The 24,775-nt window shown below is 47.9% G+C and overlaps 2 protein-coding genes across 10 annotated transcripts in view; one reads left to right on the forward strand and one right to left on the reverse strand.

The window, feature by feature from the left end:
* LYSMD1 (LysM domain containing 1) overlaps positions 1 to 507 on the forward strand; it is a 146,687-nt gene extending 146,180 nt beyond the window's left edge. Inside the window, exon 5 of one of the 2 annotated variants that reach the window (XR_014466218.1) lies at positions 271 to 467. Coding sequence is in view for 1 of the 2 variants with exons in the window: in XM_083166497.1 (XP_083022623.1) it covers positions 271 to 373 (103 nt within the window). In the remaining variant the exon portion in view is untranslated. Of the gene's footprint in view, positions 1 to 270 lie in introns of both variants that reach the window. The other variant, XM_083166497.1, reaches the window with a different exon arrangement.
* Positions 1 to 24,775, reverse strand: part of TNFAIP8L2 (TNF alpha induced protein 8 like 2) — a 422,216-nt gene that overhangs the window by 50,399 nt on the left and 347,042 nt on the right. Inside the window, exons 3-4 of one of the 8 annotated variants that reach the window (XR_014466220.1) lie at positions 1,694 to 1,833; positions 642 to 1,051 (exon numbers count right to left, since the gene is read on the reverse strand). The exons of 6 other annotated variants lie outside the window; for them this stretch is intronic. The gene's annotated coding sequence lies outside the window, so the exon portion shown is untranslated. Of the gene's footprint in view, positions 1 to 641; positions 1,052 to 1,693; positions 1,834 to 24,775 lie in introns of those variants that run through there. One more of the 8 variants, XM_083166502.1, reaches the window with a different exon arrangement.

Raw genomic sequence — 24,775 nt, forward strand, 5'->3', positions numbered from 1 at the left:
GTTGTGCCAGAAGATAAATGAACGCTGGAACAGAGCTCAGCGGCTACTGCCTTAAATCACGCCGTACAGTCGCTAACTAATTCCACAAACAAGTTGTTTACTGTTATGGGCACGGAATACACATTTGATGGGTTGTTTAATTTTTTTTTTTTTTTTATATCAAATGAAATTTAATTATCAGCTGTTACCAGGCAGATGGCCGCATCCCAGACGGTCCTTGGTCTTTTCGAGCCTCTAATTAAAATGATTTCTCTCCTCTCTCACCTACAGCAGCTCCTGTGCGTTTGCAACGGGTGGAGGTGCGCTTACTCCACCTGTCTTTGAAGTGGTAACGACAAGGGTGAGAGAGACGGCAGAACCGTGTAAACATTAAGCAGAGAACGGAACACTGGTCAGACCCGGGTCAGACCGCTGTACTTTGAAGTTGGCGAGTTAGAATTATGAATTAACCTTTTCTCGCACCAGCCACCTGTCGCACTTTGTCCTCGGATGGTCTTGTGGAGCTTTTAGCTTGAAATAATGATTTTCGTTGTGTTTTGTTGAACTCCCCCCCCCCCCCCCCCCCCCATTACTTGAAAGAAGTAATTATACTAAAGAGGAAAAAACAAAAAAGCAACTGTGAGGAATATTTATTGATTCGGCTTAATGTGTTTTTCTCCAACTCTTTGTTTTTATTTTGCGGCGGTCTTTTGAAAAGGTCACCTGGCGGCACATTATTCCGACACAAACAGCCCCTTGGAAATGATCTAATTACACACGGCCTGATGAATCGATGAGAAGTGTGTGTCTTTATCTGAGCTGCCAGCCTTCGGGACTATGGGCATGACATGGACCTTACTTTGCCCTCAGTGCTCCCGTGATGGCGGATTCAATGGAATGGAATGTCCTGGAGAGCATTGGAGATCCGGGAGAGCATTGGATGTCCTTTAGAGCATTGAAGGTCATTTACAAAGACCACTTGATGCACACTCCAAAAAGTCCTTGGCTTTGGGTCGGTGCTCATCATCGTCCAGCTGCACCTGAACTTTGCTTCTCTTGCAGAATCCAAAATCTGGTGGGAAATGGGATCCATTAAAGGTCTGAAGGACACCCACCCACCCCGGTCAGATCCTGCATGCCAAGGAATTGCTCTTAAAGTACCCCAGTTCCACCATCTCATTTCAAGTATTCCTCAACAGAAAAGATAATCTTTCTTCGCCCTTGCTCCACAAAACAAGGCAGCTGTGGGTCATGCGTATATTACTTGGGCACCTTTCTGTGCCCATCTCTTCTCACCTGCCTCCGCTATTTTGTTCCATGAGCTTCTGGGGCGATCTCGCTGCCCTTGAGCACATAAAGCCCCACGGTGGTCTGACAGGTACTTTTATCGTTACTCAATGGCTCCTGCCCACACGAGCGGATTATAAGATAGTACACTCACTAGTTTATAACGTGCCAACATTTACTATATTACATTTATTGTGGGGGTCTAGCAGCAAAGGTGGATTTATAGACATGAAGCCAATGCATCTGACAATGGTATATTATAGTCCCTTCTACAGCCAGGTGTATCATCAGGCAGCACCCAGAGAGAACCTTGGGGTTGTATATCAGGGGCATGATAATATATAGGAATGGCTGGAAAGCATATGACAACTAATAACAAGTCTCCCTGGATGCTATGCTAACTCTGATTTCCCTGGCGGTGCCCCACCTCTTATGGAAACACTTGAGAGCGATGTAATGCAGAGCGATTTGTATCTGCTCTGCAGGTTCTCTGCTCCGCTTGTCTTCATTATGTGTGATGGATCTTCGTCCAGCGCTGTAGATGTGGGGCTGCGGTGACAGCCAGATCTAGAATAGAGCCATAGATCAATGAGAAGCTGCTGTCAATGATTCTCCTCCTCTGTGTACACATGACAAGGCTTAGGATGACAATCTCCTTCTGCCTGTCTCCCTGGCTATGGGGTGGGGGCTTCTTGTCACCTCTAACGCAGGACGAGCGACCTTCACTGGGGAAGGTTCCTATAGCTAATGCACCATACATGCCAACACCTATCTATATACCTGCCTATCTACAGTATCTATCTGTATATCTGTCTATCTATATACCTGCCTATCTATCTGTATCACTATCTATCTATATATATATATATCTATATGCGTCTGTCTATTCTATATATCTGCCCTTCTCCCTGGCTATGGGGGTGGGGGCTTCTTGTCACCTTTAATGCTGGACGAGCGACCTTCACTGGGGAAGGTTCCTATAACTAATACACCAAACATGCCAACACCTATCTATATACCTGCCTATCTATCTATCTATGTCTGTCTATCTATCTTTATATCTGTCTATCTGTAGCTATATATATCGGTCTATCTATCTATCCATCCAGGGCCGGCTCTACCATTAGGCAGCTGCCTAGGGTGCCAGGATCTGGGGGGCGCCATAAAGTCTGCCTGTCAAAACAATCAAGGATATCTATGAGGATCCTTGTTGTACTTAATGCAGGTGGCTGCTGTGGAACTTCTAAGACCTCACCACCATACTTTCCCTTGAGGCATACTTCCCTACTTTGCTGTCCTCTCTTCCATGTATTCTGCTGTGGGTGGTAAATGGGAGGGTGCTGGTGGCCTCCAGGGAAAACAGAGGACTTGCCCACCTTCCCATGGGGCTGGGAGGACCACCTGGTTTTTGGAAGTCTGCTAGCCATTACAGAATGTTCAGCAAGTATGCCTTAAGGGGTTGGAAAGTGGTTATTAGTGGCGGCATGGGGGGGGGGGGGGGGGAGTAGGTTGAAGTTTTGTATCTATCTATATATCTGCCTATCTATCTATCTTTATATCTGTATCTATCTATATCTGACTATCTGTATCTCTATCTATCAATCTCCCTGACTATGGGGTGGGGCTTATTGACACCTAATGACCTTCACTGGGGAAGGTTCCTACAGCTAAGTTTCTAAAGCCCATAGACATTGGAGGATATAGTAAAAGATAGCCCTTTCTGAGCAATATCTATTACGATATCATCTTGTGTGTACATTCAATATCGATAACGATGCGCACTCCCAAGCATCCTTAAGGACCCTCGCCGTCGGCTGAACATGCAGGTCAATTTGTCTACATAGCCAAAGACGCGCATGTTCAGCTGTCCCGATGATGTCACTGAATGATATGGTGTACCAATATCGTTTAGTGTGTACACCCAATATCGGTGACAATGCTCTATAAGTATAGGTACCACCGCTATACAAGGCGTTGGTTCCAACACTATAAAAGGATAGGTACCACCACTGCTATACAAGGCATTAGTACCAACGCTGTGCAAGTATAGGTACCAACGCTATACAAGGCATTAGTACCAACACTATACAAGTATAGGTACCTCCGCCATACAAGACATTAGTACCAACACTATACAAGGCGTTAGTACCAACACTATACAAGTATAGGTACCATCGCTATACAAGGCATTAGTACCAACGTTATACAAGTATAGGTACCACCACTATATAAGACGTTAGTACCAATGCTATGCAAGTATGGGTACCACCACTATCCAAGGCATTAGTACCAACTCTATGCAAGTATAGGTACCACCGCTATAGAAGGTGTTAGTATCAACACTATTCAAGTATAGGTACCACCACTATACAAGGCATTAGTACAGATTGAGTGTCCCTTATCCAAAATGCTCGGGACCAGAAGAATTTTGGATAACAGATTATTTGTATTTTGGAATATTTTTATATTTGAATGAAGTATATGGAGGTATCCTGCATTTAAGTTGTATAAGCACATCAAGCACACAAAATACACACATTTTGGTACTTATGTAGTATCTGTACGCCTCATTTAGAAATCGGGTCGGATCGGGCGCATCGCATCGCATGCGACCAAATCGTATGCGATGGTCCCGATTTTTCCATAGGATTCAATGTTAAAATGGTCTGAGTCCATTTTAACATAGAATTCAATGGGAAAAAGGGGTCCTTCTCCTTTCCCCACTATCCAAGTGGGCATGGAGTTGGATATAAACCTGTGGCGAGCGTAGCGAGCCACCGAGCCCGAAGCGTGGCGAGCCCCGCGAGGGGACACAGAATACTTTTTAAAAAATCTGCGTCCGCTCGCCACGCTTCGGGCTCGGTGGCTCGCTACAGGTTTATATCCAACTCCATGCCCACTTGGATAGTGGGGAAATGAACAGGACCTTGTTAACATTGAACCCTATGCAAAATCGCATTGAATCACATCTGATTGTATGCCTTAACGTAAGGCATACAATCAGAAAATCGGGCGCCCAGATACTACATAAGTACCCACATTTTATTTGTGCATGAAACAAGGTTTTAAAAAAATGAAACAAGGCTTGTGTACAATCTCAGACACTGAATTTGAATGCCAAGCAATCATTTTTTTGCACATATTTAGTGCCAGTTACATGATATTTCCCCAGTAGTGCCAGTTACATGATATTTCCCCAGTAGTGCCAGTTACATGATATTTCCCCAGTAGTGCCAGTTACATGTTATTTCCCCAGTAGTGCCAGTTACATGTTATTTCGCCAGTTACAGATGCACCCAGTAGGTTTTTAGCAAAAAAAATCAAAAGTACATTTTGGAGACTATGGGTTTTTGGAATAATTTGGATAACGGATATTTGGATAAGGGATACTCAACCTTTACCAATGTTTTATAAGGTATTAGTACCAACGCTATGCAAGTATAGGTACCACCACTATAAAAGGCATTGCTACCAACATTATACAAGTATAGGTACCACCACTATACCAATAGAGGATGGGTCATACACAGAGATGGGAATATTATCATGACAGCCCCCCCCCCCCCAGACACACACACAAACACACCCCTATCCTGTGTATATAATGGATGAGTCATACACAGAGCTGGGACCACAAGCTGATGTTATAATTGAATACCCCCGGCATTCGCTGTGTCTTGTTAATTTCTTGCTACAGTTCCCACCAAGGTCAACTTTGACCTAGAGCAGCTAATTAGCGCTTTATTAGTGAAGTCCTAGATAATTATTATTCCAAGATAATCATTTGTACGGATAACACCGGCTTCCGTCACATTATATATGCAGGGTGTCTATAAAAGACAGACAACGTATAGCAACAGTGATCTATAAATGGCGCAGCTGGGTCACCAGACTCCCAAACGTCTTTGGGGCGTCAGCAATGAGCTCTCAATAACAGTTATCCCCTGTGGGGGGATATTGAAATACGTAAATGGATTTCTATCTATTACCTCTACATCAATTAACTATGACGCAAATAAGGCACTGAGGGCCTGGTGTGGGACGGATGTACTCAAATGCAGCAGGTGGAACATGGACACTTGTCGTTTACCAAGGACAAAACTGTATTTAATTCTATATGTATACCCTGCACCCATCGGAAGAACCCCTAGTGCTATTGGCATCAGGGTTGGGTAGCCCTGAACCATGGTAGAAACTGGCCTGAGGCTGGTTGGAATTCATGGTTGGGGAGACCCTACACTGAGGTGCTGGTTTCTATGGTTTTACCAGACCAAGCTGGCAATATTGGGGTAACCCATGACAGTATGAGGGTGGGGGGACCCACATTCTTTTCTTTTGCATTCAAAATTTGGCTCAGGAATTAGGTTTTGTGGCCGCGCGGCACGGGATGCGAACATGCCTTAAATTATGGAGACTGAGGCGCCGGCACAGGTTCAATCCCAGGCTGAGGCACGAGGCACAAAATAAATACAGCTTCACCTCAAAATAGGTCCTCTAAAGCAGTCATAATCATTTTTCTAAACACACGTGGCAGTAAGTGCTTCCCAAGTACCCTCTAAAACTTGTGGCCCTCCAGCAGCAGTGGAACTACACATCCCAGCATGCCCAGACACATGTTCTACGCCGTAAACTCACAAGTGCGCGGTATTAAAGTCACTGCTTGTTTACGGACACTTGAATCCTATTTCAATAAATTCTGAATGATCTTTAGAATGAAGGAAGTGAGGGGATGATCTGTCTCTCGGCATGCCTCTCTCTAACACTTCGGGGAGAAGGAAGCGGCCTCCGGTATCATTATCGCCTGCTAATTTGTGCTCTCTCCTAGCAGCGCGCAGGCACCGCTGACAAATGAGGCCCTTCTGGTTAGCAGACCACAATCCATGGCCGCAGAGCTCCATGGAAATGACCTGACTGGGTTTTCTGTTCCTGGCTTTTAATAACACCCAATGTGCAGAGTAACACTGAGGAAGTGTCCATCTGGGGGCAGCCTATGTCAGGCTGTGATTTACATGGGAACATCAGCAGTGTTACACGGGTTCCCTCTGTGTGTACACAAACTGTACACATTGCTGATCTTCCTGATCACCGCACCATGGAAAAAAGCAATCTCACCCGATTAATTACCGGGAATATGTGAATGGGGGCAATGTGTAGATCTACAAGTGTTTTATGCATTACACAAATGAAGTATAACGGACGTTAGCAGGGACTACTGGCGATTGCGGTGAGCTTGGGTGTATCGGGGTTGGAGATCATTATAGGACGCCATCCAGCATGAGATGTTTATAAACAAGCGCGTGCCTTTAGGGTGACACATTTTATCACAGCGCCATCCTTCATGTTTACCCTGCTTTTAGCGGTAATATTGCAAGGTTAAGTCTGTCCGCGACCACTCTGCGCGTCATTAATTTGCCTTATTTACTGGTCCCATTAATATATGCTGATGGGAAGAGTACATGCTGATGGGATTGATTTCCGTGCCGTTGACCTTTGCGCTGGGAATTGGCAGGGGATTACAAATGCTTATCCATTGTCTATGTGTGCCGCTGCATACTATACGCGGTTTACAGGTTACGTGATCTGCCTGATAACCGCGGCTGCGCGTCACTCTGTGCGATCGCCTACGGAAACACACCGCTGATTTACACAACGCAGCAACTATACAGCACCGCGGAGTATGCTGGCGCTATCTACATACATGTTAACACCGGTAATATCGTAGTCGCCACATAGAGCACCCGTGAGGTGTGATTATGCCCCCTTGAACCACACGTAGAATAGACTATTATCTTCTAGAAGGTGCTAAATAAATAAGTAGATTCTGATTGGTTGCCCTTAGCAACATCCGATGTTAAATAGAACTCCTATCTGAGTAAAGTTCTCGCTAATGCCCCTTTCCCACTGCAGGCTTTACACGGTAAAATGCCGTTTTTTTAGCCTTTTTAAACGGCTAGAGCTGCAGTGGGAAAGCTCCAGGTTGCTTTACCCGGGTAACAAATACCGGTATTTGTTACCCGGGTAAAAAGCAGTGTTTTTACCGTGTAAGAGCCGTTTTTTTGGCAATGGGAAAGGGTTTTAAACGGTATTTAGAAATAATAATAAAGGTTAAGAACATGATTGGTGCATGTGATGTTTTTAATGACAGGCAAGGTTTACTAGAGAGTTTAAACGTGTTGCTTTGTGGTTTACATGGGTAAGTGTGAATGGGACAAAAACTGCTTTTAAACGTTATTTTAACGTTTAAAAGCTGCAGTGGGAAAGGGTCTTTGTGGCTATTACCCGGGTAAAGACACGTTTAAAAAAAACGGGTCTTTACCCGGGTAGGCAGTGGGAAATCAGCATGAGAGAGTCAGAGATAGGAGTGCCCAGCTTGCTAATTTGCAGCAGTTTTTGCCTTGGCTACCTGGTGGTTTAAGTGTGAAAGTAACACATGTAAATATTGTTTGAGCTGTATAGAGAGGAGGAAAGACTGTTTGACAGTAGGTAAAGCATTTCTTTGTTACACTAGAGGTGACTCCTTGGGCAGGACACAGGAACAGCAGAGGTCGGGAGGGGGTTACAATCTCCAGGTTGTGACCTGCTAGAGCAGAGATGGGGAACCTTCAGCCCTCCAGCTGTTGTTGAACTGCACATCCCAGCATGCACATCTACAACTTTGCTATTTGGCCATGCTAAAACTGTTACAGGACATGCTGGGATATGTAGTTCAACAACAGCTGGAGGGCCGAAGGTTCCCCATCCCTGTGCTACAGCATTATTGGACAGCAGGTATCTCCCACAACCATCATGGCCCCAGAAATAAGAGCGCTGTAAGTATCCCAGGGTTGCCGACCCTCCCGGAATGACCGGGAGTCTCCCGAAAATCGGGTCCCCCTCCCGGCCTCCCAGAAGGGTGGGCAGTGGGCAACCCTCCCGGAATCAGGGGGACCCCCACTGAGCCCCCCGATCGCGGAAATCCGCGGGTCTCAGAGGAGGGGGCGGAGCTAAAACGACCGGGAATCACCGATAAATCTCCAGTCCAGTTGATGTTTTCATCAACTGGACTGGAGATTTATCGGTGATTCCCGGTGTGTGTCGAACCCGGCCCAAAGATACCTTTTGATGAACATAGGGCTTTGACCCTTGGTGAGTTCTATCTTTTTAGTGGTTCCAGAGTGTGGGAGTGTGTGACTTATGCCCTGCAGTAGCCTTGTGGACTAGAAGGAGGAGTAAAGAAACCTTGATGTGCACATAGGGCACTGAATACAGGTCAGTTGACAGTGTCCTATTTTGAACATCAAGACGAGGAGACTGAATACGCTGTAAAAGAGACAGGGAGGATACAGCGCCTAAGATCACCCATTCTTTTTCTACATATTTCTCAGGATCCTAGGAGTCTTGGGGTTGATCTAGGGCTGCAGTATCAGGAGCGCGGTCATTATTCTATAATTCTTGTTGTAGTGTATACCATCACCCATGGATTAGGTTATTTCATTAATAACTAAGGGCCTTATTCAGACAAGTACGCAGTGTCGGTATATATGTAACTGTGTGATTATCGGGTGTGGTCGCAGTGCTTACTGCGCGGCACTACGTAGTTGCTGGTGGGCGTGGCACTGCATTAGCATACTCCTGCACATTCTGTGCACACTGGATCACAGCTACGAGTGCATTACACTACATCTCAGCAGAGGAAAATAATTGAAATAAATAAAAAATATCTGATTAAATTATTATTTTTTTTACAGTCAAATTTGACATCCGTGGGGAAATATTTCCACTTTGTGCCCCTAATGCCTCCCAGGTATCTGCCTGTCTATCTCCTGGCTGGCAATACCATGTACTACACGCTCTGGATCCCGGCGGCTGGCATGGCCCATGACACAGGGCTGCGATGAGTCAGATGAGAAGGTCGGAGACTCACGCTGTGTCCGGATGATCCTGTTATTACTGAAGCCTGCAGGAGATGCCTGTTTATGTGCATCATATGGGAGCAGCTGATGTCACCTTTCTGAATGTGCCTATTCATCCACAGGAATACACTGGGGCATTAACTTCTGCAGTGACAGGAGCCTGTCCCGGTATCAGGCTGGTAACTACGGTGATTGCCGGAGACCTGTGTAACTTACCGTTTCCTGACGGTAAGTGACCGCTACTAAAACAGACAAGTGAAGATTTTACCCATAGCAAGCAATCACATTTTTCACAGGTTTCTAGAATGAACTAGGAGACATGATAACAAGAACATGATCGGTTGCCATGGGAAATATCACATTTCATTTTCAGAAACTTCTGTAAATCTACCCCAGCAGTTCTCCTCAAATGGGCATCTGCTGTCTACCACTGTGGCACTCTAACAGTCCCAAGATGGCCGCGCAAATGCTCAGTAGTAGCCATGGTGGCCATCTTAGTACAGGGAATGAAGCGTCCCCTGAGGACGCCAAGAAGCAGAGTCATAGCAAAATTGCTCCCTACACTGGCCCCTCCTCCCAGACATGTAATGCAATGACATCATAATGAGGATTCAGGGCCGCTGAGCCCAGAGACTTCAATGCCCAGAGTATCCTCAATTCTAGGAAGGTGGCGGCTTTCTAGGCTGCTGATCCAGACACCCTGCGTGCCCCGACTGTACCACTTCCTAAGCAACGCCTCGTAGTGTGGACCGCACAACCTGCCTCTGAACACACACAGACCCATTACAATGCCTGTGTCACATTTTGCATTGATTGCTTCCAAACTCTTATGATATTGCTGTTGTGGCCTTGATCTCTTCCATGATAATGTGACCAGGCCCCGGGTTACCCGCCTGCCGCAGTCCACCGTGGTACTATTGATGGTCTGACATCTTCTGTTACAGATAAGTTATTCGTTCCTCCTCTCCAGGCTGCGTAGTGTTATTGCTGCCTCAGCAAGCAGACATTGTAATGTCATTCATCAGGTGCCTATTGTCATCTGCAGCAGAAACTCATACTAAGTATATATATATATATGCAGCCTGCGTTCCTGAGAGGTGATGCTGCACTAATGCTAACCCAAGTATCCAGCACATCTCCCGTCCTTCATTTCCAGCTGAACAGGCCCTGCACAAGGAGTGACAGCGGTATGAGGAGACAATGCCACCCATATCTAAGATGTGACCGAAATCTATGCAGATTGTAGGTGCAAGAATTACTACAGCAAAACACAGGGGTGCAAACACAATTTTTGTGGGCCCCATAGCAACATGCTGAAGGCCAATGGAGGCAGGAGATCGGGCACCGAGCTGCGGCTGGGTCAGGTACAGAGCTGCGGCTGGGTCAGGTACAGAGCTGCGGCTGGGTCAGGTACAGAGCTGCGGCTGGGTCAGGTACAGCGCTGCGGCTGGGTCAGGTACAGAGCTGCGGCTGGGTCAGGTACAGAGCTGCGGCTGGGTCAGGTACAGAGCTGCGGCCGGGTCAGGTACAGAGCTGCGGCCGGGTCAGGTACAGAGCTGCGGCCGGGTCAGATACAGAGCTGCGGCCGGGTCAGGTACAGAGCTGCGGCGGGGTCAGGTACAGAGCTGCGGCCGGGTCAGGTACAGAGCTGCGGCCGGGTCAGGTACAGAGCTGCGGCCGGGTCAGGTACAGAGCTGCAGCTGGGCCGGGTACAGAGATGCGGCTGGGCCGGGTACAGAGCTGCAGCTGGGTCACGTACAGAGCTGCGTCTTTCTATCATTGGTTCTGTCAACCTTTTGTCTATGTTGACTTTATCAATTTAGTCCATATAGTGTCGCCTTCTTAACTGTCAAAGTAGACACTGGTGACCTATTGGCCAGATACCACGAGGACCCTGTTGACCCAAAGAACCAAACCAAAGTCCAGCAGAGGTGTAACTTGGGGATGTTGCTGCCATAAGGAGATCTCACTCCGTGTTTCCAAGCCCTGATTTGGCATCAGATGGGTTAATGTTGAGGTTCCGGACCCAGATCCACTGAGAGATGCAAAGTGTTCCGTTTTTGGATGAAGATGTGCAGGAAGTGTGAATGAGCGGGGCGGCAGTTATCTGCGGCATGGGCACAGCGCTCTGCGAGCGTCTCCTCTGCTCTGAAATATGCAGCAGCGCTGATAAACCACATAAATAAAAGTGATGGATCCCAGGCCTGGGCGCGCCCAGCGCTGAGACTCTATGGCGGCTGACACTTTGCCTCGGGAGCTCTCCATCATGCGCTGAAAGCTGGAAGATTGAAAGGCGCAGGGAGGCGTTTGGAAAGCATCATCTGCTAACATGCAGAATTACTCTATTATTTAAATCGCCGGATATTAATCCTCAGGTGAGGGAAGGAAGCCTGGAGCACAGGAGAATCCTGGCAACAAGCGCGGCAATCATAGGCTGCCAGCGGGCTGCGGATGGGCAAATACTGGGCACCAGGTGCTGAGTATACTGACAAATCCCACAAATCTTAAGGTTTATTTCAATTATTCCTACAGAAAGAATGTAATCCTCTTACCAGTCTGCGAGGCGGATGTCGCTGTAACCGCGGGGCTATCACAAGCCCAGACAGACACCGCGCAGCCATTCTCCGGATCTCATTAGCCTGGCACTAGTTTATTGGGTAATACAATTTGGTGGTGCAGGATCTCCCCTCATAACATCTATTAGTACCCTTAGGCTGGTATATGCCATCCTGCCTCATGGCGCATCCGCCATTGTGCCCTGTACACTTACTGATTGGCCGCTCAATGTGTGGGTTCACTCATGCAGGATTTGCCCACCCAGCTATGATGCCAGCCTATGCACAGGTAGTCAGTTGGCAACCCACCAGTACACGTCCAGAGGATGACCTCAGCGGCTTTCCCTACCTATGGCCGGGGAACGCCTACATTTTCTGGGGCACGCTGGGTTACCGCCCCCAAACGGCCGCAGGATGCCAATCACATTGCATTGGAACAGCAAATACTAGCCACACAGTGTACCGTTCGCATACGCTGTCATCCGATAAACAGGCAGTCCTGCTTGCAGGTCTGAATCGGGCCAAACGAGACGGTCCGGGGATCACTTAGCTCTCCATGGTGGGTGATGGCATCGCCTGTGGATTTGTCAGGGTTAAATCATCCACGTACAAAGTTCTGCTGCTGCAGCCTGAAGGCGGGAGTAATACAAGGGGGAAGCTCGCACTTAATTTAGCGCGGCTATAATGTGCATGTAAATAGCTTGCGTGAGAGTACTGGAGGTACAGATGCCTCCAGGATATTGTCAATGCCTCTCAATGGGGCTGCTTAACAACCACGCTCGCCTTGTACATTGTGTGTGCTCAGCTCATTCTAGGCCACAGCAGCAGAACGCCAGCAAATGGGCTCAAACGATCGTCGCCAACGTCCCTCTCACAGCGGGGAGCTGACGGAGGGGGCAATGGGCCTGAAATACTAATAGAAGTGGGCAAAGCACTATAGGTAAAATGTGTCATTATGCGGACTCCTCTGTCATTTGTACGGGGCTCCTACAATAGCCCTGGGCCCATTAACCTCCTGCCTGACAGTGTGCACAGGGTCCCGAATGCTGGATCTTGTCCCCTTGTCCCTTCCCAAAGCCTCCATATGATAGAACGAATTCAAGACAAAAAGTCAGATGATGGAGGAGGAATCCCTGGCTGGTGGGAGCCCCCATTCTTGTAAAGGGTACCCCAGCCGTGCACCTGGGCAGGTTGCTGATATCCATGAGCTCCGTCCAAACTAACCATTTACATCCGAATCAGGCACAAAGTGAGGTAAGGAACGCAAGCATCTCCCTGTAATGGCCGCCATTGCTATGGTTACACGGCTGGGACCATTACTTACCAAGATGAAGCATTCGCAATAACAGTCCCTGCATCTACCACCAGAGGTAGCCAGTTGTAGCCTACAGAGCGGGCATGTAGTTCCGGCACGGTTCCCCAGGAACCCTCCACTGGAAATGGCCACTGTGCATGGAGATCAGGGCTGACCGGTGCACCAGACCCTGCACATCCTGGGGACTACTGTGGTTGCCAGCCAGGTGATGCATTCACCCAAAGTGGTCACACCCTAAATTGCCATCCTGGGTGCACAGATTGCATTGGAGATGTGATTATTGATAAATGGACCATCCAAGGTTTAGTACATAGGCCCCTTAGGAGTTTATGTACTAAGCTTAGGAGAGGTAAAGTGCATGGAGATAAGGTACCAGCTAATCTGCTCCTAACTGCCATGTTACAGGCTGTACAAGAGTTAGGAGCTGGTTGGATAGTATTTTACCTCTGTCCACTTTCTCTCCTAGGTTTAGTACATAGCCTATTTAGAGCCAGAATAAACAGCCAGCCAATCAGCTCCTAACTACCATATTACAGGCTGGGTTTGAAAAATGACAGGTAGGAGCTGATATAGGAACCTATAGGATATAGCAACCTCGACACTAGTCATAAAAAAATGAGTATAATGGCGGCCATTTTGTTGAAGCCATAACTCACTAAAACAAAAGTTAGATTGCGCACCAAGTGGAAGAGTTTTAGATTATTTATTGCACAAGCGACCTGCAGCGCAGACCACTGTAATTTATTTAGCCGCGCGTGTTGTCAGGGCATCACTACGAACGCTCAAGAGACAAACTCCGCCGGCAAATACGTCATGATGCGAATATTCCGAAGATCTCACTCCTCTCGGGAGGAAAGCTGAAGGTCCGGGAAAGTTTTCTTGTGCCGCCGCCGTACTGCTTGAAGGACAGAAAGTCTCACAGCAGAGGAACAAATGCTGTTATCCGGCAGATGACCTTAATTTCTCCTTTACAGAGCACTGTCCCCCTCCTCTCAGATGTTCATCTCCCCTGCTCCCTGGTGGATGCCAGTGATTACTGTCCAGCTAAGACTAGGGTAAAGGCGAGGTCCGTGACCTCGGAGGGAGCGGGGAAGTGATTACATGCTGGTACTGTGTACAGAGGATTATGTGGCTGTGTGCAGGGGAGGAATGCCATTAGCACTGTATGTACGGAGGAGAACTGTAAGACTAGCGGGAAAGGAGATGACGATGAATGAGAAGTATGGCTTATATTGGGAAGGGGGGGGGGGTGGGGGGGTAGTGCTGTTGCTTGTGCCCGGCTCAGTGGGTAAGTGTTCCATGATGGAACGGTGACGGTCAGTGATGTGTAACACAACTGCGAATGGAAATGGGACAGAACTAATGGAACCTATATATACAGTATGGCTACTGCAATGAGACTGCAAACTCAGCCAATGATTTTATTATGATAACCAGGTATTATATAGCGCACACATATTCTGGAGCGCTGTACAGAGACTATTATTACCAGTTATATAGCGCATCCATACATACTCTCAGGTAACCTTAGATGTGCATGGACATTTGGGAGGAAGTGATGTCAGCTGCCCACGTCACCAGGTAATTACCATGGCTGCATGCCCGCAATGTTTGGTGCATGCACCTGGCAAATTGGGAATTGAACCCATGACCTCAGTGCTGTGAGGCAGTAATGCTAACCATCACACCATCCGTACTGCCCTGTATATATAACACATGGTGGGAATAGAACCCATGACCTCAGTGCTGTGAGGCAGTAATGCTAACCATTACACCGTCCATACTGCCCCGTATATATAACACATGGTGGGAATAGAACCCATGCTGCTGTGAGGCAGTAATGCTAACCATCACACCATCCATACTGCCCCGTTTTTTCTAACACATGGTGGGGATAGAACCCATGACCTCAGCGCTGTGAGGCAGTAATGCTAACCATTACACCATCCGTACTGCCCGGTATATATAACACATGGTGCGGATAGAACCCATAACCTCAGTGCTGTGGGGCAGTAATGCTAACCATTACACCATACGTACTGCCCCGTATATATAACACATGGTGGGAATAGAACCCATGACCTCAGCGCTGTGAGGTAGTAATGCTAACCATTACACCGTTCGTACTGCCCCGTATATATAACACATGGTGGGGATAGAACCCGTGACCTCAGCGCTGTGAGGTAGTAATGCTAACCATTACACCGTTCGTACTGCCCCGTATATATAACACATGGTGGGGATAGAACCCGTGACCTCAGAGCTGTGAGGCAGTAATGCTAACCATTACACCATCCGTGCTGCCCCGTATATATAACACATGGTGGGAATAGAACCCATGACCTCAGCGCTGTGAGGTAGTAATGCTAACCACTACACCATCCGTGCTGCCCTGCATATATAACACATGGTGGGGATAGAACCCATGACCTCAGCGCTGTGAGGCAGTAATGCTAACCATTACACCATTCGTACTGCCCTGTATATATAACACATGGTGGGAATAGAACCCATGACCTCAGCGCTGTGAGGTAGTAATGCTAACCATTACACCGTCCGTACTGCCCCGTATATATAACACATGGTGGGGATAGAACCCGTGACCTCAGTGCTGTGAGGCAGTAATGCTAACCAGTACACCATCCGTACTGCCAGGTATGTATAACACATGGTGGGGATAGAACCCATGACCTCAGCGCTGTGGGGCAGTAATGTAACCATTACACCGTCTGTACTTCCCTGTATATATAACACATGGTGGGGATAGAACCCATGACCTCAGGGCTGTGAGGCAGTAATGTAACCATTACACCATCCGTACTGCCCTGCATATATAACACATGGTGGGAATAGAACCCATGACCTTAGCACTGTGAGGCAGTAATGTAACATTACACCATACGTACTGCCCTGTATATATAACACAAGGTGGGGATAGAACCCATGACCTCAGTGCTGTGAGGCAGTAATGCTAACCATTACACCATCCGTGCTGCCCCGTATATATAACACATGGTGGGAATAGAACCCATGACCTCAGCGCTGTGAGGCAGTAATGTAACCATTACACCATACGTACTGCCCTGTATATATAACACAAGGTGGGGATAGAACCCATGACCTCAGTGCTGTGAGGCAGTAATGTAACCATTACACCGTCCGTACTGCCCTGTATATATAACACATGGTGGGAATAGAACCCATGACCTCAGTGCTGTGAGGCAGTAATGCTAACCATTACACCGTCCGTACTGCCCCGTATATATAACACATGGTGGGAATAGAACCCATGCTGCTGTGAGGCAGTAATGCTAACCATCACACCATCCGTACTGCCCCGTTTTTTCTAACACATGGTGGGGATAGAACCCATGACCTCAGCGCTGTGAGGCAGTAATGCTAACCATTACACCATCCGTACTGCCCGGTATATATAACACATGGTGCGGATAGAACCCATAACCTCAGTGCTGTGGGGCAGTAATGCTAACCATTACACCATACGTACTGCCCCGTATATATAACACATGGTGGGAATAGAACCCATGACCTCAGCGCTGTGAGGTAGTAATGCTAACCATTACACCGTTCGTACTGCCCCGTATATATAACACATGGTGGGGATAGAACCCGTGACCTCAGCGCTGTGAGGTAGTAATGCTAACCATTACACCGTTCGTACTGCCCCGTATATATAACACATGGTGGGGATAGAACCCGTGACCTCAGTGCTGTGAGGCAGTAATGCTAACCATTACACCATCCGTGCTGCCCCGTATATATAACACATGGTGGGAATAGAACCCATGACCTCAGTGCTGTGAGGTAGTAATGCTAACCACTACACCATCCGTGCTGCCCTGCATATATAACACATGGTGGGGATAGAACCCATGACCTCAGCGCTGTGAGGCAGTAATGCTAACCATTACACCATTCGTACTGCCCTGTATATATAACACATGGTGGGAATAGAACCCATGACCTCAGCGCTGTGAGGTAGTAATGCTAACCATTACACCGTCCGTACTGCCCCGTATATATAACACATGGTGGGGATAGAACCCGTGACCTCAGTGCTGTGAGGCAGTAATGCTAACCAGTACACCATCCGTACTGCCAGGTATGTATAACACATGGTGGGGATAGAACCCATGACCTCAGCGCTGTGGGGCAGTAATGTAACCATTACACCGTCTGTACTTCCCTGTATATATAACACATGGTGGGGATAGAACCCATGACCTCAGGGCTGTGAGGCAGTAATGTAACCATTACACCATCCGTACTGCCCTGCATATATAACACATGGTGGGAATAGAACCCATGACCTTAGCACTGTGAGGCAGTAATGTAACATTACACCATACGTACTGCCCTGTATATATAACACAAGGTGGGGATAGAACCCATGACCTCAGTGCTGTGAGGCAGTAATGCTAACCATTACACCATCCGTGCTGCCCCGTATATATAACACATGGTGGGAATAGAACCCATGACCTCAGCGCTGTGAGGCAGTAATGTAACCATTACACCATACGTACTGCCCTGTATATATAACACAAGGTGGGGATAGAACCCATGACCTCAGTGCTGTGAGGCAGTAATGTAACCATTACACCGTCCGTACTGCCCCGTGTATATAACACATGGTGGGGATAGAACCCATGACCTCAGCGCTGTGAGGCAGTAATGCTAACCATTACACCATCCGTACTGCCCCGTATGTATAACACATGGTGGGGATAGAACCCATGACCTCAGCGCTGTGAGGCAGTAATGCTAACCATTACACCATCCGTACTGCCCCGTATATATAACACATGGTGGGAATGGAACCCATGACCTCAGCGCTGTGAGGCAGTAATGCTAACCAGTACACCATCTGTACTGCCCCGTATATATAACACATGGTGGGAATAGAACCCATGACCTCAGTGCTGTGAGGCAGTAATGTAACCATTACACCGTCCGTACTGCCCCGTATATATAACACATGGTGGGGATAGAACCCATGACCTCAGCGCTGTGAGGCAGTAATGCTAACCATTACACCATCCGTACTGCCCCGTATATATAACACATGGTGGGAATGGAACCCATGACCTCAGTGCTATGAGGCAGTAATGTAACCATTACACCATCCGTACTGCCCCGCATATATAACACATGGTGGGGATAGAACCCATGTCCCCAGCGCTGTGAGGCAGTAATGCACCATTACACCGCCTGTGTCAATTTGCCCCTTAGTATATCCCCTGATTTATTACTCGCCATTCTAAGGCTAACAATATGGTAGTGCGTAGATTTTACGGCAGGTTTCAGAGGGCCAGACTCACCGGCGATTTGGCTGGTGCCCAGGGGTTACTGTCCCTCTCTGTCTTGTTGGACCATGGTAGGGCAGCAGAATAGCAGGAGGGAGATCTGTGCGGATTGTGTATGTATTATCACTATGCAGCCTGACGCTCTGTCATTTGTCCCATCCACCTACCCCCTGGCCTCTGCTGGCAGCTCCCCCTCAGTATTGTAGAAGGGACTCATTGTATGCCACCATCAGCCGCTGCACAGCACAAGTACTCTGTAGTGAATGGGTTACATTTACTTAGACATCTGTAGCTCCCTTATCCATCTATGGCAGGGATGGGGATGCTTCAGCCCTCCAGCTGTTGTTGAACTACACATCCCAGCATGCACTGCTATAGTTTTGCTATTTGGCCATGATGAAACTGTTGCAGGGCATGCTGGGATGTGTAACTCAACAACAGCTGGAGGGCCGAAGGTTTCTTATCCCTGATCTATGGCTTCAGTTCCCATGCCCAGGAGAACAGCATGGAGCTGTCTGAGCTGATGAACTAACATCACCAGGCTGACTGTCTGAGTTACGCTATTGGTGGGCTATACCCAGGGCATAGTTACCTCCCCTCCTGCATTCTGCAGGAGACTCCCTGACATAGCAGCAATCTCCCTCTCTCCCTCATTAGTCTAGCAATCTCCCTCATGTCACCTAGACCACATTACACTGTTACATCATAGTTACCTCCCCTCCTGCATTCTGCAGGAGACTCCCTGACATAGCAGCAATCTCCCTCTCTCCCTCATTAGTCTACCAATCTCCCTCATGTCACCTAGCCCACATTACACTGTTACATCATAGTTACCTCCCCTCCTGCATTCTGCAGGAGACTCCCTGACATAGCAGCCATCTCCCTCTCTCCATCATTAGTCTAGCAATCTCCCTCATGTCACCTAGCCCACATTACACTGTTACATCATAGTTACTTCCCCTCCTGCATTCTGCAGGAGACTCCCTGACATAGCAGCAATCTCCCTCTCTCCCTCATTAGTCTAGCAATCTCCCTCATGTCACCTAGCCCACATTACACTGTTACACCATAGTTACCTCCCCTCCTGCATTCTGCAGGAGACTCCCTGACATAGCAGCCATCTCCCTCTCTCCCTCATTAGTCTACCAATCTCCCTCATGTCACCTAGCCCACATTACACTGTTACACCATAGTTACCTCCCCTCCTGCATTCTGCAGGAGACTCCCTGACATAGCAGCAATCTCCCACTCTCCCTCATTAGTCTAACAATCTCCCTCATGTCACCTAGCCCACATTACAGGGTTACATTTTTGGGGAAAAACGGAATGAGAGAGATACATTTACAATGAATCATAAGCACCATTTCCCAGCACTTTACCAAGTATAGTAGCTTTTACGAATTGCTTTGGGGATCATCTACATTTGGATAGAAGTGATTTTAAAAGATTCCTTGCAGATGTAGCAGTGCACACCCACGCTTCTCTTTTCACAATCTCTCCATATATGGAACTAGACACACCCTTTGGGAGGAGCATGACACGCCCCCTCAATGGGGTGCTGTGCAAAATTCTATTACCAACTATATTTTCCCTGAAACTAGTTTTCAAAAGTAGGCAATTATGACCCATTGGTGTACCTGTATATTAATTTTGAATCCCCTGCCAAAAAAAAATTCTGCTGTCCCTTAATGCATAATAACTTTGCTTGTTACCGGGGGGTTTCTTGTTTGTTGTCAGGACTTACATGCTCATTGCCAGGGGTTTAGTACTTACAGGCGCATTATCAATCCTGGATTTCAGCACTTCCAGGTAGCGCTATATGCGCTGCGTTTCTCTGACATGCTAGAGGTCCAGCAGGATCGCTAACATGTCTCCTCCAAAGTAGCGGCCATATTTGTAGGGAAACTGTGAGAAGTGGGATGTCAGGAAGGAAGGCTGGTACAAGACAAATTGTCACCATGGGAGCCTACAGATAAGGACAGAGTGATGAACAGTTATAGCTGTTGTAGAATAAACACATCAGCAGCAGCGCAGGGGAGGAGCCCAGAGCTGGCAGCCATAGAGTCACAGCGAGCACATCCTGATTGGATGCTAGTCCTTGAGTACTGTTTGGCTCGCAGCTGGTACCAAATTCAAAATGCCATTGGAGATGTCTCTCTATGGCTGCCATCTGGGCCCCCTTGTGACCTGGGACCCCTGAAAATGGGCCTGCCAGCAAATCACATCATCATGGTACCAGTGGGGAGGTGAGGGGCTGTAATATTTGTCTCAAGGATATCTCCACTGGGAGGGGTCCAAATGTAGGCAGTATTAGTGGATTTTCACAGAAATATGGCAGCCATATGTATGCAACTTCTGAATAATGAGTTATTCAGTGACAAATGAGAAGCAAAATAACATACTGTAGTTCATTCTCTTCCATGGTATGAATATTTTTACAGATTTAAATCATGAGGCCTACAGCTCCTCGATTTAAGCCATGATCTCCCCGGTTCTTCCCCAGTTTATTTAATGCCCCTCAGCCAATAGTGCCCTATCATTTGACCTATATTCAGCGATCGTTGGCTTAGGTCTTCTATGCTTTATGGAATTCAACCTAGTCTCTGCACTCAACTCGCTTATGTTAAACCTATTCTGTGTGAAGATAATATGAATATAAATAATGCATAGGTCTCAAAGTATCATCTCCTTATTGAATTTCATTATACAGCGCCAGATAATATTATGTATATCTCCTATGGACTTAGGAAGGATAATAAAGTGCTAAATTAGGTTCTTTTTCCAATAATATGATGCAACAATCATTTCTGTGTGGTTTATTTGAGGTATTTTCTTTTACCTTTTACATTACGGTCCTGGTATCAGTGGTTCCGGCTGACAAGTCATGCTGGCATTTGTAGTTCCTCAATCTACATCATGCACCGGCTGTTGCTTTTAGTTCTATACATATCCACAAAACTGACAAGGGTAGGAGGCATGCCTTGGCCGCCAGGGCATGCTGGCACTTGTAGTGCAACAAACTCCAGCACGCACTCACTGGACGCGTTGGTAACGCTGCCACCTGTGCGTTTATATATACATAAGATCTGCTAGCACCATTTAGCAGATCTGGGCCAGCACTGATCTTGGCCTGGAGCGCTGGATGAGGCCTACATTACAGCCAGCAGGATTCCGATTTGAGGGAGTACCGTCTCTCCGTCACCTTGTGCTGATCACTATCCTCGGCGAGACTAATTTATACCTCTCCGTCCCCGTCAGTGTCACGCTGGGTAAATAGCTGTTCACCTGCGACTCGGCGTCCCCATCATCTACACAGTGCCGTGTCACGGGGATGTGACCCCCCCCCCCAAGCCGCCAGTTTGTGGGACATGGGCTATTCCGTCTCGCTTCATTTTCATTCTGAGGCACATGTCATAAATAAAGCATAGAACGCGGGCGGACTCCTGGAGGAGTAATCTGTCCCCGCCGCTCGGATGCTGAGTGACAGCTGGCTCCGGTTTGGGGACCTTTCAGAGCTTTTTCCCTTAATGTTCCATCAAACGCAGGGGTCCCTGCTCCCCGCCGCATAACTAATTCATTGTCGCTCTCCTCGGCTTCTGAGAGAGCTTCTTCCTTGCAAGCGAAGGCCTACTTCTGTTTCTGGCATGAGATGGGTATTCGGGAGCAGACTGGGATGAAACAAGCCCTTTACGGGCCGCCCCCCTGCGCTCAGAGGTTGCGCCCTGCAGGCGTCGGGTGACCTCCAGTCTGCTCCTAAATGGCGGCAGCCTGACAGCTTTTAATTAACCGCTTTAACAGTCCGTCACATCTCCAGCGGTTTACAGTAATCAAACCACTTTTAGTCAGTCTACAGGTCAGCGCCTATCAATGGGACGGGGGTAAACTGGGTCATCATTTCAGTATTAATTACACCCTGGAAAGCAGGAACCTGCCCTGACATCCAGTCTAATGACCGACCTTTATTTCAGCTGATTTAGGGGCCAATCTGTTAGCCTACGCTGATTACTGAAAATGCTGATCATGATTGTCTGCAATCTGCGCAAGACCCTGAACAGCGGTCACATTGCTACAAGTACAACCACAGGCCATGAGGAGGGGGGGTCAGCATGGCTGCTGGGTGACATCAGCAGCAGCCAAAATATAGCCGGACTGTGTCTGGCTAAGCAGCTATGGGGCATTATTTTCAGCAATGCAAAATGCTTGCATCATGTGGCAGGGACCTAGCATGTTGGTTTGCCTTGCCCTGTGTTGGGCAGACACCTGCAGCCTACTGCTATTGGTTGTAGTCAGTGGTGGGATTCAAATAAATTAACAACAGGTTCTATGTCCTAATGCCCATTGCACATAAATAATGCCAATAACACATAAGGCCACACACCGTAATGCCCATTACACATTGTGCTACACGCCGTGATGCCAGTTACACATTTTGCAGCACACCATGATGCCCATTACATATTTGAAACATGTGCCACTTACTTACATGCTCATTGCTAGAGGGGTGTTGCTTGATACCAGGGGCTTCATGCTGGATACCAAGGGGCTTCATGCTGGATACCAAGGGGCTTCATGCTGGATACCAAGGGGCTTCATGCTGGATACCAAGGGGCTTCATGCTGGATACCAAGGGGCTTCATGCTGGATACCAAGGGGCTTCATGCTGGATACCAAGGGGCTTCATGCTGGATACCAAGGGGCTTCATGCTGGATACCAAGGGGCTTCATGCTGGATACCAAGGGGCTTCATGCTGGATACCAAGGGGCTTCATGCTGGATACCAAGGGGCTTCATGCTGGATACCAAGGGGCTTCCCGAGGGCCGCAACCGGGGTCCTTAACTCAGGGGGCTTAACTAGGCCAGGTGACTTGGTCTCTGTGAGCCCTGAAGGAAGGGGGTTATAAGTCCCTTAGTGTAGAAGGTGTGGAAATCAGTGGCAGAGTGCCCACAGTGCGGGTGCAGCGGGTACGTGCTGGCATCTGGTCGGCCGGTAGTTGATGGCTGCTCGTGGTGGGCAGGTAACTGGTTGGCAGGAGACAGGGTGCCACATAAGCAGCTGCATGCTGCCTGACTGTATACTGAAAGCAGGTCTGCGCGGCTATTTTGAATTCTCCCGCTGGACCGAGAGACAGTAGGAGTTTGCGGCCGGCAGCCAATAAGAAGCCCTCATTGCCGCTCCTTATTGGCTGCTGGACCACGAGCTCATATTGGCTCGCGGTTCAGCAGTAGCATTAAGAATAGCCGCGGACGGTGGCACGTACCTGCTTCCAGTATATAGCCGGGCAGCATGCAGCTCTCTGCCCGACTGTCACAGCTGCTTCAAGTAACTTGTGAGCCTCCGCAGCGCTTCTTAGCCACCGGTTCTGCAGAACCGATCATATTTTCGGAAACGGTTCTGCAGAACCGGTGCGAACCCGCTGAATCCCAACACTGGTTGTAGTTGTGCAAGGTCCCAGCATACACTTCAAGCCTATAGAAAGCTCTCTCTCTCTCTCTCTCTAGCTTTCTATAGACTTACTTGCTTCAACTTTCGGATATGACTTGGCAGGGGTGGGGTTAAGGTGGCAGAGGGGATAGGAATTTGGCCCTAGTACAACATACTTTACCTTAGCAAATGGATTTAGCAGCCCAAAAATCCAAACCAATCTGGTGGCTGGCCACACTTCTAAACAAGTGCCCCTACCACCTAATTCTCCCAGTGGGTCCATCATGACCTGCCCAGGAGTGCAGGAACGCCTCTATTGCACTCCTGGGCACCCCCACGATGCCGCAACCATGATTCCCAGGACACACCAGCTGTGCCTCTTTATGTGGCTATGCCCATATAGCACTTGGGCCTGCTGAAAGTATAGGCAGCCCTGCACGCCCTCATCCCTACCTCAGTAAAGTAAGGCAGATAGGTCATTTATGAATTTACCAAGGCACAAGAAGCCCCACCCCCATCTGTAAAACACACCTCATGCCACAAAACCACTCCCCAAACCACCTATCCGGTTTCAGACGAAGCCGCACCCACATCCTGAGGAAGCCACGATGCTGTTCTCCAACCAGATCAGTCCATCTGTGGCTAAATATAATATAAAGCAATGTACTGCAGTCATTTCTCCAATATGCAGAAGAGTCATGTAAAGAGAGGGATGGGGATCAAAGGAAAACCTGCCTTCCAACGTTTCATGATAAATCTAAAAACAAATCAATTGCGGCTCATGTTCTCCTACTTTCAGCCAGAGGTAGAAGTGGTTTTTTGTTTCTGTTGAAATAAAAGTTAAAGAAAAAGAGAAAATGCATCAAAGAAAATCCGATATGAAAGCGTCAGACAATGATCGGCAGCAGGAATTGGCCTAGATCTTTCACCTGGTGGTGTATTAGGCATCCTGAGTTCCTCTGACGGTGGTGGAGATGAAGGGTTCCGTGTGTCAGCTC

Source organism: Crinia signifera, chromosome 12, assembly GCF_055691185.1.
Source record: "Crinia signifera chromosome 12, ASM5569118v1, whole genome shotgun sequence".
Taxonomy (NCBI): Eukaryota; Metazoa; Chordata; class Amphibia; order Anura; family Myobatrachidae; genus Crinia; species Crinia signifera.